This window comes from Pagrus major, chromosome 10 (genome assembly GCF_040436345.1).
Source record: "Pagrus major chromosome 10, Pma_NU_1.0".
Taxonomy (NCBI): domain Eukaryota; kingdom Metazoa; phylum Chordata; class Actinopteri; order Spariformes; family Sparidae; genus Pagrus; species Pagrus major.
Window position 1 is genome coordinate 4,130,779 of NC_133224.1, and position 17,519 is coordinate 4,148,297.

General features: G+C 41.0%; 2 protein-coding genes across 2 annotated transcripts; one reads left to right on the forward strand and one right to left on the reverse strand.

The window, feature by feature from the left end:
• The first annotated feature begins 1,261 nt into the window (after positions 1–1,261).
• LOC141004071 (zinc finger protein RFP) lies at positions 1,262–9,966 on the forward strand. Its single transcript, XM_073475566.1, has 15 exons — positions 1,262–1,325; positions 3,829–3,970; positions 4,724–4,985; positions 5,106–5,323; positions 5,702–5,806; positions 6,289–6,384; positions 7,198–7,431; positions 7,521–7,668; positions 8,293–8,340; positions 8,459–8,485; positions 8,660–8,724; positions 8,946–9,056; positions 9,428–9,546; positions 9,635–9,731; positions 9,814–9,966. Exons 2-15 carry the CDS (start codon positions 3,830–3,832, stop codon positions 9,964–9,966), a joined length of 1,824 nt encoding a protein of 607 aa, XP_073331667.1. The 5' UTR covers positions 1,262–1,325; position 3,829.
• A 1,643-nt stretch (positions 9,967–11,609) lies between these two features.
• On the reverse strand, positions 11,610–16,964 carry cmasa (cytidine monophosphate N-acetylneuraminic acid synthetase a). Its single transcript, XM_073475329.1, has 8 exons — positions 16,604–16,964; positions 15,643–15,785; positions 15,386–15,541; positions 14,450–14,583; positions 14,079–14,176; positions 13,752–13,923; positions 13,502–13,667; positions 11,610–13,405 (listed from the first exon to the last, which is right to left on the reverse strand). Exons 1-8 carry the CDS (start codon positions 16,816–16,818, stop codon positions 13,194–13,196), a joined length of 1,296 nt encoding a protein of 431 aa, XP_073331430.1. The 5' UTR covers positions 16,819–16,964; the 3' UTR covers positions 11,610–13,193.
• Between the last annotated feature and the right edge of the window lie 555 nt (positions 16,965–17,519).

Here is a 17,519-nt window from a genome sequence, read left to right on the forward strand (position 1 = left end):
GTGACACTGCTTTTTTCCTTATTTAGTTACTTTACTTGTTACAGCTAGCTTACATGTTATTAGCAGTATTTACTGTGCATTTTGAGGGGTTTTTAGCATTTTTGATCATTTTGATAACCACCTCACTGGTCACGTTAGCCAGTAAGCTAACGGAGCTGGCTACTAAAATGAAGAAAAGCACTTAAAAAGCACTGTAAGGAGACCAAGGTTGGATGCGAAGGTAAAATTACTGTAAAATCAACTCTAAGTAGTAGTTAGTTAAGTTACCTAATTTTCACAGTTAGCTTTGTTCATTTTAAGTTCCCATTTCAGCAGAGGCTTAGCTAGTAGCATGTTACAACCAGGTGTTATAGTCTCTGGTTCACTTTACGTTAGCCTTGCATTAGCAATGTTAGCGAAACTCTGACTGCCACTTATTATTCAGGACATAATGACAAAGAATATGTTTTGTTTGTAGTCGGCTCTTAATGTTACATTTCATGTGACAAAATGTTAAAGAAACCTGGGATTTGAACCAGCGTACATATTGTTTTTCAAAAAAATCACGTCCCATTAGAGAACCGGTTAGCTCAGGGTTTTAGTAGACAGAAGAAGTAGAAATAGGACGTCCATGTTACAGTACAACCATGTGTTGGTGGCTCGACGGTGCCAGTCGAGGGGCCCTGTTCAAATAAATGATATTAGACAGAGCTCATTTAGTCTGAAGGGATCCTTAATCTTGTTTACATGTCCATAAAACAACAATTCAATGTGCTTTTAGCTCGTTCTTGGAGTTCACCAACTCCTGAGGGAAATATCTGGCTCTCCATGTTCACCAGCTAGTTGCTATCGTTGTCGTCCTGCTGTGTGGTGTTCGACAAGCTTTTTCACTGAAAAACAGCTGCTTGCTTTGGCTTATCATAGTCACGTTTGTGGCCAGGGAATCACGTTCATCGTATCAGATTCAATCTCACAGGTGAGTGTAGGTGTTAATCCTTCTCACTCTAAACAAAGTGTGTTTGCTCCCGTCCTGAAAAACACATGGAACAATAAAGAAGGTTGAGGGGAGTGATTGTGGTCATTTGACCTACTCCCTGTGAGTATCAGACTCAACCAGTCCTGCCACATTTACCTGCCACAGAGAGTTGAGTGGGTGTGGTGTGTCTTCACACACACAGACACACACTCACAGACACACACACCTTTATATTTCACAGCCTGAGCAAACACCCATCATAAGTGGGAGTGTGAGGGCTCGAGATACGACCTCTGAGGATCAAGAGTTTTTGTACACCTCTGGAGCTGTTTGGATATTTTTTTTAAAATCCTAACCAGCAACAAGAAAGGTACCAATTTTAATTTTCTTATTACGTGTTTGATTTGTAATTAAAGTATCTCAAGAAAACATTTATTTGCAAAGGACACGCTGTTTAGAGTCGGAATAGCATCTCATGTGCTGTATGGAAAGATTTCTCCTACCACGTATCATTTGAAAGGTCTTAAATGTCAAAAGTAATAAGATACACCTTCATAACTGATGTAGGCTGTAAGAAACAACTTCTTTAATGTCAAAGACAAAGACCCGACTATGTTTAAGCTAATTAAATACATTTCCTAAATAATTATCCCAAAGTTGTATTATTTAAATGCATCTATCAAGAGCTCAACAATCGTCCCAACACATCTGCATTTGTACTCAAGCCAAGCTATGTTTACTTTACCTCTCTTCACTTTAATTGTTTCTTTTATGACTGACGGGAGTTTTTTTTTAAGCTCTAATTATAGGTTGCAATCGGATGTTATGCATGTCCAAAATTGTTTGTGCTTTGTGATGTCTTGGCTTCAAACCAGTTTCCTTGAGGGTAATGAAGCCTGAAGCTACAAGTTGTAATGTTACAGAAGGCAAGCAAGGAGGGGTGATGGTGGATTACTTTATCAGGTGGTTTTATCTCAGACATGATAACAGAAATTCTACATTTGTTGCTGTTAACGTAAAAACCCTGGGCCACATTTTTTTGGTCTGTAAAATCATGTTTTAGGTCAGTTTCTATCTCGACCCAAGACCAGAATTTCGGCCACGTAGAAAGCAGACTTTTATGGTTAGTCCCCTCAAAAACTTTTTAACCCTGGAAAAATGGAAGAAACCTGAAGATTTTGTAAACGTGACACGTCCTCATCTGTTTTTGAGCTTTTGACAAATAAATTCCAAATAGAAAAGTTGAGGAATATGTAGCAAAGTATTAACACTAGCCTGACTTACGGGGGATGTAGACTGTCAGTATTTTCCTCCCTTTCGATATCCGCGCATTTTCAAAATAGTCATAGTCAATCTCCGAGCTGGCAACTGTCACATAAAACATTATTGCCGTTTAACCCTAACCCTAACGCTACGAACTCAAACAACATCTGTTACCTCTTCTTTTAATGGAAATTAGCAGCCCCACGTGAAAAACAAGTTCCCCCTGACATTTAGCAAGGGCACCATTGAGACATTCTGGGTTTAGCGCCACCCAAGACGACTGTGACTACTTCTTAATTCCAGAATGGGATTAGTGTAGCCAGACCTGTCTCCAGTGCCGTGAATGTGTTTACCGACAAACCATTTTAACATTTATCCCATCGTTTTAAAAGGGGGCTTAGGAAGTATTGTGGCATCTGAGGGGCTGAAGACTGCAAGTTTGAGAATAAAAGAAAATTAATTTGTGTGGAGTTGGAAAGGAGTGAGTTTACCAGACCTCCGTAGCCTGTTCCTCATCTGTACAGATCGAGGCTACATTAGCTGCTAGTAGCATAACTAGTCAGGAGTTCAGTTGCATTGTGGGTTATGTAGGTACAAGGTTTCGCCAAGAGGAATGCATAGAACAAAAAACATCTTCTGCTTTATCAATTTATATCTGTTTTTTCTTCCATTTTTACTTCAACATTTACTTTAAATAATTAAGATATGACTTGTTATTATTTGATTTGTTTTATGTCTCGGCTATGTCAGCTATCTTAAACCTAAAAATCAACTTTTTGGTGTGTAACAGTGTTTGTAGTTTCGTGTGGAGAAGATTAGCTTCTTTTACTGTGTCAGATCTTACACGTCTGCTTTGGGTTTCTCACAGTCTTAAAGAAAAATGTCCGTGCTGTATGAGTTAAGTCATTGGTTCAACTTTAGACATTTAAAAAAAAGTCTGCGTGTCATCAGCGTACATGATCATGCAAGAACAGCATCTCGCCCCGCTTCATTCCTGACGTCTTTTGACCATCCATATCTGATTAGTGGCGACAGACGTGATTTGTGTGTGTTACATAATGTGTCTATTTTCCTTATTTATTTGAACTTCAGCCTTCCCTCCATTAAGCTTAAATTCTTGACCGCTTTCAGTCAACTTCTAAATGAAACAGCAACTAAAAACCCTCAATTTTAACCTTTGAACGTCACTGTTTCTCACCGGTTTCTCCAGATTCAATAGATAAACCACTTATGTAACCCTCTCCAGAGTTTAAGGACAAGCTGCTGTCACATAACAAAGACAGCTGGACTGAAAGGTGACAGGGTTAAAAAGCTTGTCTACCTAGCTTCACAACAATCTGCCCGTAGGTCTTCTTATCTAAATGGTGATATTTTGACCTTAAAGTGTCACTGGAAGAAAAGCCAGGGGTCACTCAGGAAATTCAAGATTGATTTCTTAAAGATGCCGTGAATATGTCTGGTTCTGGCGGTTTGCTTTAAATATATAACATCACGGGCAAAAGTATTGATACAAACAAAAAAGCCCAAGCTCATTAAAACCAGTAGAGATCACCTGCTGGGACCATTCAAACCAGATTTCACGCCAACTATTACTTTCTGTCTCCGTCTAGGATGTCCTTACACGGTAGCTTTCTGTCTGATGAGCAGTTCCAGTGTTCGATCTGCCTCGATGTGTTCAATAACCCTTCGTCGACACCATGTGGTCACAGCTTCTGCATGGGCTGCATCAGCAGATACTGGGACGGAACGAAGGTGGGTGGTTTGTCTTTGACTTCCTCTTTCTCTTCTTCTATCCTTGTTACCTCACTTTACTCTTCCATTCCCTCAGTTTGTACCAAGACTTCCTTTTTTTTTGTCTGTCTTCTTCTTTCCTTCATTTCATAGCAGTCGCAAACATTGCACCAATGTACGAGCTCCATTCTTAACATGTTTGCACGTAACATGTTTGGGGATGTTAGTGATTTTAGCCATTTAGTTGCTTCAGTATGGGTTGGATTTTGTTGCCAGTTGCTGAAAAGCGACAGATGGGAGCTTTGTAATTAAAATGAAGTCATTATTTTGTGTTATTTGCTTTAAATTCAAGTAATTTTATGTTTACTTTATCTGTTCTTTCACCTCCTAATGTAGCCGACTCTGACTTTACATCAAACATAGATTATGTCTGTGGTTAAAACAGATTTCTAAAGGAAAAATATATATGTATATATATATATATATATATATATATATATATATATATATATATATATATATATATATATATATATATTATTAATGATTCATTAAATAAATTACTTAAAATTTGCATCCCTGACAAGCGTCACATCAAGCTAATGTTATCAAAGACAGATACTGGAGTTAGTACCATCAGGCAGATTGTGTCTCTTGTTTAAAAATCAACCGTCTAGCCGTTCATCCTGACTCTCTCTGCTCTTGCTTCCATCTTTCCCCTATATTTCTTTCCTTTTTTCACTTCCTCCCCTTAACATCCATCCCTCCCTCCAGATTTGCCAGTGTCCTCTGTGTAAGAAGACCTTCCAGAAGCGACCGGACCTCCAGATCAACAGGACGCTGCGAGAGATCACCGAGCAGTTCAGATCCATGAGAGGAGGTGGAGGACTGGGGAGGGAGAAGAGAGCGATGAAAGGAGGAGGAGGAGGAGGAGACGGAGGCTTACCGGACGGTTTATTTGATGAACTGAAGAAGAAGCTGCCTCGACCTCTCCCAAAAGGACCTGTGATGCCGACCTGTGAGTCTCAGAGTAATCGTGGGGTAGAGTATAGAGAATCTATGACGGCTCTTCACGTCCTGTAAAACCGTAGACCTCATCATCTTAATTCAGTGAGTCAGGACGTTCTCTCATGTCCTGTATCTTCTACCTTGAAAGGTGAGCCCGTCCTGACTTCATTTTCAGCCGTCCCGACCTCTCTGGCTTCTTCGGTACCCAGCCACAGTCCGATCGCTGCCATGAACCAAAACGGCGCACCACCACCACCACCACCTGCCACCTACTCTTACTCCAGAGGCCGGAGAAGGTTCACCATGTCTGGGGCTTCAAGCGACCAGAACCTCCCTGTCTGTGAGACCCACCACAGAGGAACAGTGGTACGGTACTTATACCTCAACCCAGTCGCCAAAATAAATGTAATGTAATCAGTCGTCCTTTCTACCACGAGTCCCTCTTCCTTGTCCTTTATACCTCAAGTCACTCCTCAGCTTCCTTACTACCTTGAGTCAATTCCCACCTCCTGTCCACTTCCTGACATAAAAGTCAGCTTATCCATCCATGATTTGCAGAAACGTAAAACATTTTACGACGTTTGATCCTGGTGACTGGGCTGTAAACCTACATTATAGACCAATATCTGTCATTGATTGTCGACTTTTCAGAGTTAGATTTTAGGTCTCTAAACATGAGGCTGTTTATATTTTTAATGGCAGATGAAGGTTTGACGCTGCAACACTCTCTCTCACCGATTCCAGATTTACTGTCGGACTGACCGAGTATGTATCTGTCCTGAATGCGAGACCCTGGACCATTATGATCACGACACAGTGACCGTCGAAGACGAATGGTTGGAAACCAAGGTCAGAGAAACACAGGGATGTTTGAAGCGAATCATTCAGACTTGTTTAGTGTCTTTGTTCTAACCGGAGAACGACGTCTATAAGAGGAAGAACAAAAACAAAGCACATCTGTGACAAAGTAGGTCACGGTTGACACGTGTTTGTAAGAATTTCCTCATTTGAGTATCTGAGCCAGACAAAATAAATTTGATAAAGACAAAAAATAGTTTGCATGTAAAGGATAACACCCTCCAAGATGTACGTTTCCTTGATTGGAATGGATGATGTGGAGGCTAAAAACAACCCAACATGACATCGTTCGTAGCCTCGAACATACAAACTTAGAGGGTATCTATTGATTTCTTTATAAACATGGACGGAGCTCACAGATCTGAAAAGAGTTATGAACCCCAAATGTCCTGTTGCATGCTCAGAAATGAGGCAGAACTATAAATCCAATAGATGAACTTATTTAAAAGTGTGTCTACGTGTTGTGTGTGCAGGCTCAGCTGAGTGTATCAGAGCGGGTGATCCAGGAGATGATCAGACAGAGGATCAGGAAGATAGAGGAGATCAGAATGTCAGTGAGTGAACTGGAGGTAAGACAAACACTTCTGTGTAAATACCACAGCCATGTGGCAAAACCTGTAAATCCTCCTGTCAGCCCTTCATCAGATTGTAATCAGAAGACACACTCCCATCAACTTCTTCAGGTTTTGTTTCTCAACAACATTGACAAGTATATTTTCAATGTTCAAGGTTTTAAATCCGTAACTTTGGGTATTTATTTCATAATTCCCTGGATTTTGTCTGTACTATCAGGTATATTTGTGAGTTTTCAAGGTTCTGCCTGCTGTTTTATTTGACTTTTGGGATTTAAACCATACTTTCTTATTTCAATTTTCACCTTCTTGAATTTTGTTGGTTTCTACATGAATGTTTGGGGATGTTTCAGAGCTTTACTTGCCTTTTTAGGTTTATCCTTACCCCATTTGGCCCAGATTTGGTTTTACCCCAATTTTCAAAAGCTACATTTACCCATCACGGTTTTAATTCCCTATGCAGGAGATTTTTGCCTTATTTTTGGGGGATTTTGCCAATACTTGTTTGGTTTTAACCATATATTCCAGGTTTAACTTCAATTTTCAAGCTTTTAATTCCCTAATTTGTGGTGTTTATTCCATAAGACTGAGGGTTTTAAAGAAACTTTGGGATTTTAACCATTTTTTAGGTGTATTCTTGTTGTTTCCTTTTCAATTTTGCTGAAATTTTGGAGTTTTACCCTGGTTTTCAGTATTTTTTCTGGGGTACTTGTTCCATTATTCTTTCACACAAACCTTTAAGTGTATTACTGACTTCTCAGGGTTTGTGCCTGGTTTCTGAACTTAACTCATCACTGGTAAATTTCCCAGCTGGCAGTGGAGAGAGAGACAGCGGGCAGCGTTTGCCTGTTTTCTAAGCTGGTGTCGGCCATCGAGCGCTCCCAGGCAGAGCTGATGGAGGTGATGGAGATGAGCCGGAGGGCGGCCGAGCACCAGGCCGACGCCATGATACGACAGCTGGAGCTGGAGGTCAAAGAGCTGCGGAGGAGAGAAATCGCCCTCGCCGAGCTCGCCGAATCAGACGACCACATACACGGCCTCAAGGTTGGTGAAGATCTAACAGAGTTCAAGCTGATCCTATACTGACACTGTGGGAAACATCAACGTGTCATTTATGTCTACCTTCCTCCTAGACGTTCCCCATCCTCTGCAGCCCTCCAGCTGCCAAGGACTGGTCCGGGGTGTCGGTGGACACCGACCTGGGAACAGGAACCATCTACAGGTCGCTGGCAGCTCAGATGGAGAAGTTCCAGGCAGAGCTGAAGAGAATCACAGAAACAGGTGAGTGAAGTGCAAAACACAAGATAACAAACAATGAAGACATGAAGATCAGGAGGAGAGAGAAGCTTTTCACTGGAAAGGAAGGAAGTAAGGAAGGAAGGAAGGAAGAAAGACAGAAGGAAGGGAGGAAGGAAGAAAGACAAGGAAGGAAGAAGGACAGAAGTTAGGAAGAAAGAAAGCGAGCAAGAAGGAAGGAAGGAAGGAGGCAGAAAGGAAGAAAGAAAGAAAGAATGAAAGAAATAAAGAAAGAAAGACAGACAAGGAAGAAAGGAAGGAAGGAAGGAAGAAAGACAGAAGGAAGAAAGGAAAGAAGGAAGGAAGAAAGACAGAAGGAGGAAAGGAAGGAAGGAAGGAAGAAAGACAGAAGGAGGAAGAAAGAAAGAAGGAAGAAAGGAAGAAAGGAAGGTAGACAGAAGGAAAGAAGTGTGTGAGAAGTATTTAAATGCTGCCCTCTGGTGGTCGAGCTCAGTACGAAATGTTCATGTTTATTTACTCTGAATAAAAGAAAACTGTACAAAACTTTACAAAGTTAACTATATAACTTCTGATTTCTCCAAACTACACAGAATAAAATGTTTGAATTTCAAGCGTTCAACACTTCGCTGTCTTCTTCTTCCTCTCCAGGATTTCCTGCCTTAGTTCGTGAGCCCAGTCCGGTCCGAGCACAACCCAGTGAGTGTCCACTCCCACTCCACCTTAAACAGGCTCATCATAAACATCTTTACTAACCCACCTTAAATGAGTTTTTAACAACTTTTTGTCTCGTTTAACTGAAACTGTTTTCCTGCAGGGATGAAGAGGGTGCAGGACTACGCAGGTATGTTACATCCACACAGACTGAATCAAGAGAATTTGTTTGAGTTAAACCCGTCTAAAGTCACATATCGAATGTTAACTAACACCAGCTGTAATAAAGCATCTAAACAATAATAATAATTAAAATAATACACCTAATTTGTACATTTCTTCACGTTTTCTTCCTTCAACACAGTGGATGTGACGCTGAACTCCAACACTGCCCACCCCAGGCTGGTTATGTCCGAGGACATGAAGAGTGTGAGACACCTGTTAAAATTAAGTCATAACAGGATATTTCTTTTCAGTATTACATGTGTGAGCTTGTTTCTGAAGGACGAGAGGGAAAATTGCATAAATCAAATGAGAGATTATTACATTATTACATGTTTTGTCCATTTTTTCACCTGTGGCCGTTGAAGTAGATCATTTAAACTGGATATAAAATGACGTTTCGTATTAATTAAACTGTGTTTCTGCAGGTGAGGTGTGGAGATCGACACCAGCTGCTTCCAGACAACCCAGAGAGGTTTGACAGAGTCGTCTGTATACTGGGGCGGGAGGCCATCTCCTCTGGGAGACACTACTGGGAGGTGAGACGACTTCCCAGTATGTCTGGTCATTGACACGTTTGGTTACAAGAACAGAAAAGCACATTTCTGGTGTTTTTGCATTTATTTTACAACTTTAACAGAATGATCACCGTCAATTATCAACCCTAATCTGATTTTAATGTAACAAGATTATATTTATGAGATCACACACATCTGTTTTAAGTATTAAGATAAAGAAATATATCTATTTTCAGCTGACCGTAGTTTTTCATCACCAGACACAGAACGTTTGTTATGTCGTGATCACAAAATATGTTTTTAAAATAATAATCTCGGCACTGACGAGACGACAGAACAGGATCTTTTACATGTTTCGGTGTTTGATTGTGTTTCCTGCTTCCTGTGAACAGGTGGAGGTGGGCGGGAAGACGGACTGGGATCTGGGCGTGGCCCGACAGTCGATCAACAGGAGGGGGAAGATCGAAGTCACCCCGAGCAACGGATACTGGTTCCTCAGCCTCAGAGACAAGTGAGTTGTAGGTTTAATTTAATTTAATTTAATTGCCTCTGACGTGAAATATGAGTTTTGGGTCAAACTCCTGTCCTCTCTTTTTCAGGAACAAGTACGCCTTTCGCACCGAGCCCTCCACAGACGTCCAAATAACCCTCAGACCCAATAAGATCGGGGTATTTGTGGACTTTGAGAACGGACAGGTGAGGTCACGGAAACACATTGTTTTTACAAACATCGAGGCGTTTATGTTCTGTTTTCAGACGACACAGCGTTTCTTCGCAGGTGTCTTTCTACAACGTCGACGCTAAAATCCACATCTACACTTTCAACGACGTCTTCAACGAGTGCATCTACCCGTTCTTCAGCCCGTGCACCAACAAATCTGGGAAGAACGACGGGCCGCTGACCATCACACCTGTAAACAGGACGGAGTGACAGAACACCTGAAGTTATTTCTTGTTTCTTCTTCTTCTCTTTTTAATATAATTACTGTACTTATACACTTTGATTGCCCTGTAAGTCTTATTACATACTACTAGTCATATTTTTATAGAAATATTCATTGTTGGCTTCTTTAAACTTTTTGTTGGTTTGATGTTTTACAGCTGAGATATTTTAATGTTGTGTTTTCAGTGATTTTCTGATCATTTAATAAAACAATAAAATGTTTAAAAAAATATTTAATATTATTCTTGAATTATCCAAAGATTGAGCTTTAGTTCAACTTTCACTTTCTCGCCAAATTAGATTATTGATACTGTCACTCTGAAGCTACAGTCAGCAGCCTCGTAGCTTAGCTTAGCATAGAGACTGGAAACAGGTGGGAACAGTTAGCCTGGCTCTGTGCTTCCACCTGTCAGCACCTTGAAAGCTCATAGAGGATTTGTTACCTACCATTTTTTTTCAAGCTCTCAGCTGTTGTTCAGTAGTTTGAACACCAGGGGGAAGATTTGTTTCAGATGTGGAGACACCAGAAGTCACCAGAGAGCCAATAATATTTGTTATAACACTTATAAATGTCCATAGTAAGTACAGTGAGCACATTATTCCAGTACTTTACTCCTCTAAGGTAACTGTACTTTACACCTTTTGTCTGGAGAAGTCTTAATTTGTAAAGAAACAGGTAACTAAAGCTGTAAAAGTACAATATTTCCCTCTGAGGTGTGGTGGTGCAGAAGCAGAGGAAGGCATGAAGAGGAAAGACTCAAGTAAATGTTCGTACTTAAACACAGTAAGTTTTATCATCTCACTGGGATTTATGAACCCTGATCCAGAGGGTCTTCAGGAGGTGTTTGAGCCCTAATTTTAAATTTCATCCCAAAGCCAGACAGACAATCTGCTACACTGAGGTTAAAAATCTGATTAATCACCAGATCGAGATGAAAAAAGGGGGACAACACTTGAGGTGACATAACATCTGGCACAAGCTCATCTTCACTGCACTGAGATGACATTTATATGTGCAGTTACACAACAACATAAGTAACACACCCTTTTCTATCCGTCTGTCTGTCTCCAGTTAACTACTTCTGTGTTCCCTCCTCCTCCCATAAACACCAGACACACAGGATGAATCATGTACAGAGACAGTTGTTGGGACTATTTACTGAAAACAGTCGTCAACAATTGTACCATTTAGTCCTGTTTGAGTAACGTTTGCTAAAACTACAGTGACCTGCTGTCTTTTATAATATTTTGTGTTGTCGGAATTATCATTAAATTCAAGTGAATGCCCTCTAAAGTCGGAACAAAAGCTCGGAAAGTTGAGAAAATTTAAGTGCACGAGTCGACTTTATACGACGATGAAACATGGTGGATGAGAGTGAAAACAACGTCTGTTTGGCGTCCATTTTGCTCCCACATGAACGCACCGAAAAAACTCGGGAAATGGGACCATCCGAGGAGCACTTGAATGCAGCATAAGGTCCCATTGTGGTCCACCGGAAGGGGCAAGACTTCGCTTCTCTGTTAGCTTAGCTTAGCTTGAAGATTTAAAACAAATGTTTTAACAAATCTGTCCAAAGGTACCAAATCTTACCTCTGTCGCGTATTAAAAACAAAAACACCACAACTTTCAGTTATCTTCAATCAACGACTTCATTGAAAATGATTCACACATCAAAATCGCTCCCATACACAAATATTAAATAAGAAAAAATAAAATCACATTAATGAGCCAAATGACACGTAAACATTACAACAAAACAATCAATCATCTCTGAGGAGGGTGGAGAAAAGACAGAGAAAGACAGAATATTATATTGCTGTACGATATTAAATAGAGCAGACACACAGGTCGTTGCTGTTTCACTGTCCTGCAACATGTGAAACCACCCAAACCCACACTTCACCTGAAAATCATCTGAAAATATTTGTCTCCAAACAAACAGCAGCTACAACCTAAAAACATTAATCCTCCCGTTTAGAAACAGGAAGTTAGCGTGCAGCAGCAGGCACCGTCACAAAGAGTTAGCATAATGCTGCTTTCAGGTGCATTATGGAAAATGTGATTGCAACAAACAAAACACTTTTATTTGCTTTCTTGCCAAAAATCAGATGAAAGGCTCAATAGCACTCTCATATCTAGCTGGTAATAAGCTACCAGCCGCTTAGCTTAGCTTAGCATAAAGACTTGAAACAGGTGTAAACAGCTAGCCTCGCAACGTAGTTGTAGTTTTACAGGAAGTAAGTGCTCTGGGCGATGAAACAGTTCCTTATAAACCTTCTGTAAAACCATAAATTGCCGATTTTTAAACTTTTTGTGTGGAGATTAAACAAACACGATATGTTACTAAATTATCGAGTTTTAAAAGTGATGCTTTGGTGGATTTAAGTATATTTAGACAAAGCCAGGCGACCAGTTTCATCCGGTTTCCAGATTTGTTTATCAAATTAATTGAGTTAATGCTTTTATTTATTTATGTTTTGTTATCTATGTTTGTGTTTTATTTGATCTCTTTGTAAAGCGCTTTGGTCACAATGTTTGTTGTTTTTAAATGCTGTCTAAGTGGCCTGATTTCATGCTAAGCTAAGCTAAGTGGCTGTAGCTTCATATTAAGCGCACACACATGGACGTGGCATCGACTTTTCTATCAAATTTTTTGCAAGAAAGCGATAATCTCACAAAATATCTAACTATTGATTTAAGGGCACGTGAGAAACATAAACAAAAGTGCGTTCAGGACGACAGGGTCAGTTTTTTTGTCAACACTCGAACATTTTTTGGAAACTGAACGTGTCGCATTTTGGTTTGAAATGCTCCAACTTGTATATAAAATATCAAGGCTTTTAAAATTATAAAAAGAAATATCTCTAATGTTACAAATATAATAACAATAACACATGTTTTCTGTTTAATACCATATTTTTTGATTTGGGGCACTAGTTGGTGTTAATTCCTTAAAAAAAAAAAAAGGGTTTCACATTTTGGAACTTCAGTTAAATATCTAAAAAATAATAAATCTCAATTTTCAAACCACTTATTGCATCAGTAATCACTCCATGCTCACGTATTTTGCTGGTTTGAGTTCAGTTGTAGTGTCCGACTGACCGACAGAAAAACTTACACCGTAAACAAAGTGAATTATTCTTATTCTCAATTTAAATACGTAGCGTTTCATTTTTTTCTACGAACTCTCCTCGTAGATTTACTGTGTTTAAAATCAGCTGCTGCTGTCGATGCGGTCCTGCTTCATCTGGGACTTTCCTTTCTGTTTCTGCAGCAGAATGTATTCGGCGAACTCCCTCATGGCTCCCTTCCCCCCGATGCCGTGGCAGGTGTACTTGGCGGCGTTAATGGCGACCACCGGGGCGTCACCGGGTACTGCGCTCAAACCCGCCCTGTTCAGACAGTTCACATCTGGTTTGTCGTTACCTGAGAGAGACGAGAAGACGTGAGAGAGGATTAAAGACTGTAAATAGAGATCCACGCTGTATTCTTGTCAAAACTTAAAGGTGCAGCTTTGTTTACCCATGTACGCCACGTCCTTCCACTGCAGCTTCCTCTTCTCCACCATCGGGTTCAAATCGTCCATCGGCTCCTCTCCCACCTCGATCACCTGGCAGCCCGTCCTCTCGGCCAGTTTGCCAGCCAGCGACTGGGCCACGGGGTCCTCGCTGCTGGTCAACAGCACCACCTGAAGGAGACACACAGAGGGTAGCGAGTGTGGTCGTACGATACGAGCCAATACACCAAATCCATCTTTCTCTCAGATTCCAACCTCCACTTCTTCTTTCTGCAGCATGCGGACGCCCGTGGTGTCTCTGGTGTTGATGGACAACATCTCCTCTCCGGACATGGACAGAAAGATCCGTCCTTCTGTCAGACATCCGGACACTTTACAGAACATCAGACGGACTACCTCTGGCGTCTCCCGGCCGAAGTAGCCATACCTGTGGAGAGAAGCACAGGCTGGGTGATACCTGCTGTTCTCAACTATCAGTATTTGAAAACACCATTAAACCGATGAGTTGGATTTTTCAGACAGTCCCTGACGCATTGGATCGATTACAAGCTTATTGACAAGAGTTTTTATTTTTTATCTCACCTGAGAACTCTCTGCTCTGCCACAGGCCAGTCGATGTCCACGTCTATGTCCACGCTGTGCTCTGGCAGCATCTCGTAGTAGCTGATCTTCTTGCCGCCCTGCAGAAAGGGAAACAGAAACGTCACCTAAACACGTGAAAGCACAAAAACAGTAACACCAACAACCATCACACAGACTAAATAAGAAAATAGAAGTAAAGGAAGGAAGTCAGATATTTTCAGATCCAAGACAATCCTCCTGTTCACATGTTGAGTCACATGTTGAGTCACATGTGATGTCACATGAAGCACATGATACACTGTACTGGCAGGTTTAGGAGATATTAAAGGAGTGGAAACAGGAAAATACAGCTCACTGTGCTCCCCAGTTACCTGCAGGACTCCTTTCTCGATGAGCTCCCTCCCGGTGATGTAAAAGGAGCCGTTCTCACACAGCTCTCCATCCCAGTCCTGACGCCGCGGCCGGTTCAGTGGGTCCAGATTTAACGGCTTCGTTGGCTCACCAGCTGGAAGAAGAGAGACTAAGAGTTAAAGGTCCATTCAACAAGTATCATTAAACATCCTCTATTTTTCTACACGACGATGCTGAGCTGATTAAAATACTAAATCACGCTTACAGACAGATAATATTCAATACAAAGGTCATGCTAACAGCTCTGTGAGGCTGACTTGGTCCCCTTTGTTTACAGTTTGGCAAATTGGCACCATTAGTATGCCGAATTAGCTGTTAGCACTTCCCGTTCACAGCAGACCCACTGATGTACAGACAACTGTCACCAGATTAGTTTTTCACTGACGAAAACTTAAAAATTTGATAATTTCAAGGCAGGTTCTGAACTGTCTTTTTGTGAGATTTCTAATCGGATTCAAGGACGTTTATTCACAATGGATATCAGAGATAATGATATCCTCCTGAAGTCTACATGAGGCTGAATTATATAAATAAGTGTTTTACAGCTGCGACAATACGTCCATTGATTGATAAGTCAATTGAAGTAAGCGTTTCAGTCGAATTTCAAGCAAAAAAGTCAAATATTTACTGGTTTCGGCTTCTTAAATTTGAAGATTCGCTGCTTTTCTTTGTCATTAATGACACTAAGAGTCTTTGGGTTTTGGACTGATGTCTCTGAGGTTAAAGTCATGACTGCGAGAAGGAGCACGATTCTTTACTCAAATTCACTTCACCCAGTATCTTTACCTCTGCTACACACCATATCCTGTCATTTCCAGTTGGTTGTAAAAAATAATGCGATGCAGTCTAGATCTTCTAGCACCAAGTCAACTGTCCTCCTGCATCTGTAGACTCACATCCTTTCTTGACCTCCTGCCAGCGGAACTGGTGTCTCCTGACCACCGAGAACACCGAGTCGAAGTCCTGCTGCTTGATCATATCCAGGGCCTCCTTCAAGTGACGCGGATGGAGACACGGGGACGTAGCCTGGATGTTACACACTACATCCACCTCTGTGAAGTCAAAACAGGGAAACATTAAAAAACAGCTACTTTTGCCTTCACTCCACTGCTCATCACACAGACCCGTGCTGGAGATCAGACGGTCGGCGCACCTTTGTGGAACCTGATGAACTCCTGGATGGTTTCCAATGACGTCGAAGAGTCTTTGGAGACTTCAGGACGCCTGCGGTGCACCTTGGCGCCCCAGGCTTTGGCCACCTTCTCGATTTCATCATGGTCTGTGGACACCCACACACTGAGGAAGACACAAACGCATCATCATTATAAATTATAATCACCTGTTTTCATACCTGCATCAGTATATACCATCTTTCTAACTCGTGTTTTGCTTTTATTTTATTTTCCCTGCATCAGGACCATGTTTACAACCACAACAATCATATCTGAAGCTAGTTTTCAATACATGATCTGTTATCAGGGTGTTATTATTGACGAGATTCATGTATTCTTCTAAATCACAATATTTTATAAGGGAAAAAAGAGAGTTAAAACAAACTACAAACTCCTGTAAAGTTTAAAATTCAAGACACAACCAGTTCAGTGCACGTTACCTCGATAAAGTCATTATAAGAGCGGCAACCTCATAATCATCCCGCTTGCATAATGTCAGAAAATGATGATAAACGGCTCATCAAACCTTAAAATCTTCATCTTATTTTGTCCGACCAACCATCCAAAACACAAATATACAAAAAAGCGACATAAAGCAGAGAGAAAAACAGCAAATCCTCAGTCAGAAAAGCAAAAAAACTCTGCCTTTTCTCCTTTAAAAGTCACTTAAAGATGAACTGATTATCAATAAAGCTTGTTTTAAATAAAATGCAAAGGCTGTCTGATGGTCTGCAGCCAGACTTAAGCAGAAAAACACACCTTAATGAAACCTGGAGCAAACCTATGCTTACATATTACACCACTACACAGAAAAAACACAGTTAATACACATAAATCAGCCATGTTAAGTGTTTAAAGTGCGTTTTGAGGCTTGTGGCTCCAGTTCTGGTGTCATTTCTCAACACTAACAGTTCATATTAGACCCTACAGGTGTGTATCTACCTGTCAAAACACTCGGAGTCCAGGGCAGCCCTCAGTACCCATCCGATAAGAGGCACTCCGGCCAACATTTTGATGTTTTTCAGAGGGATCCCTTTGCTTCCTCCTCTCGCCAGGATCAGGGCAGCTACGTGTCGGGTCTTGACCTGCTTGCTAGCGGACGGCGCTGCGTCCAGCTCCCCGTTATCCGCGGGACGGGCTCTCTTCCTGGAGGCCATAACGACCCGGACTACTCGGGGGGTGTTTGTTTAAAAAGCTGGGAGGCAACACGGCGGAGATATCGACCAAATGTCGCTTTGTTTATTGAAGGAAACTCGTAATAGAATCAGATATGATGCTACGAGGACTTCCGGATGTTTCTTCTTCTTTCCGGATGTTCGTCTTCTTCGCGTGTTTAATTCTGGTCGCTACTTCGGCGACGCGGCTCACTGCCGCCATCTTCTTCTCCGGAGGATGACGTCGTCACCAAAGACTAAACATTTTCTTTTGCTAATTGTTTTAAATTATTTTTTTAATGTTGATTATTTTTAACACGGTTATTGTACTTCTTGGCACAATAAGAACAAATTCATCCAAAAAAACCCAACAACAACAACAACAAAAAAAAACAGCTAACCGCTGCTAACTAGAGCTGCTATTAGCTAGTTAGCTCGGTTAAGCTAATCAGTTGAGTCATTTATCTTGTAAAAACTTTTTGTGGTTGTGATGCTTTTTTAAAAAAAATATTTTTATAGGCTAATTTCATTGTTTCGAATAATTTTGCCGTTAGCTCGGTTTGCGAGCGCAGGAGCTTTAGGTGGGGACGTGGCTAGCTGGTTAGCATGCTTATTTTTATCGGCAAGACAATATGGACGTCATAACATCGAAACTGTTATTTCTTCACGTTTTGTTGATCATTTCAGTTAATTGATGACGTTTT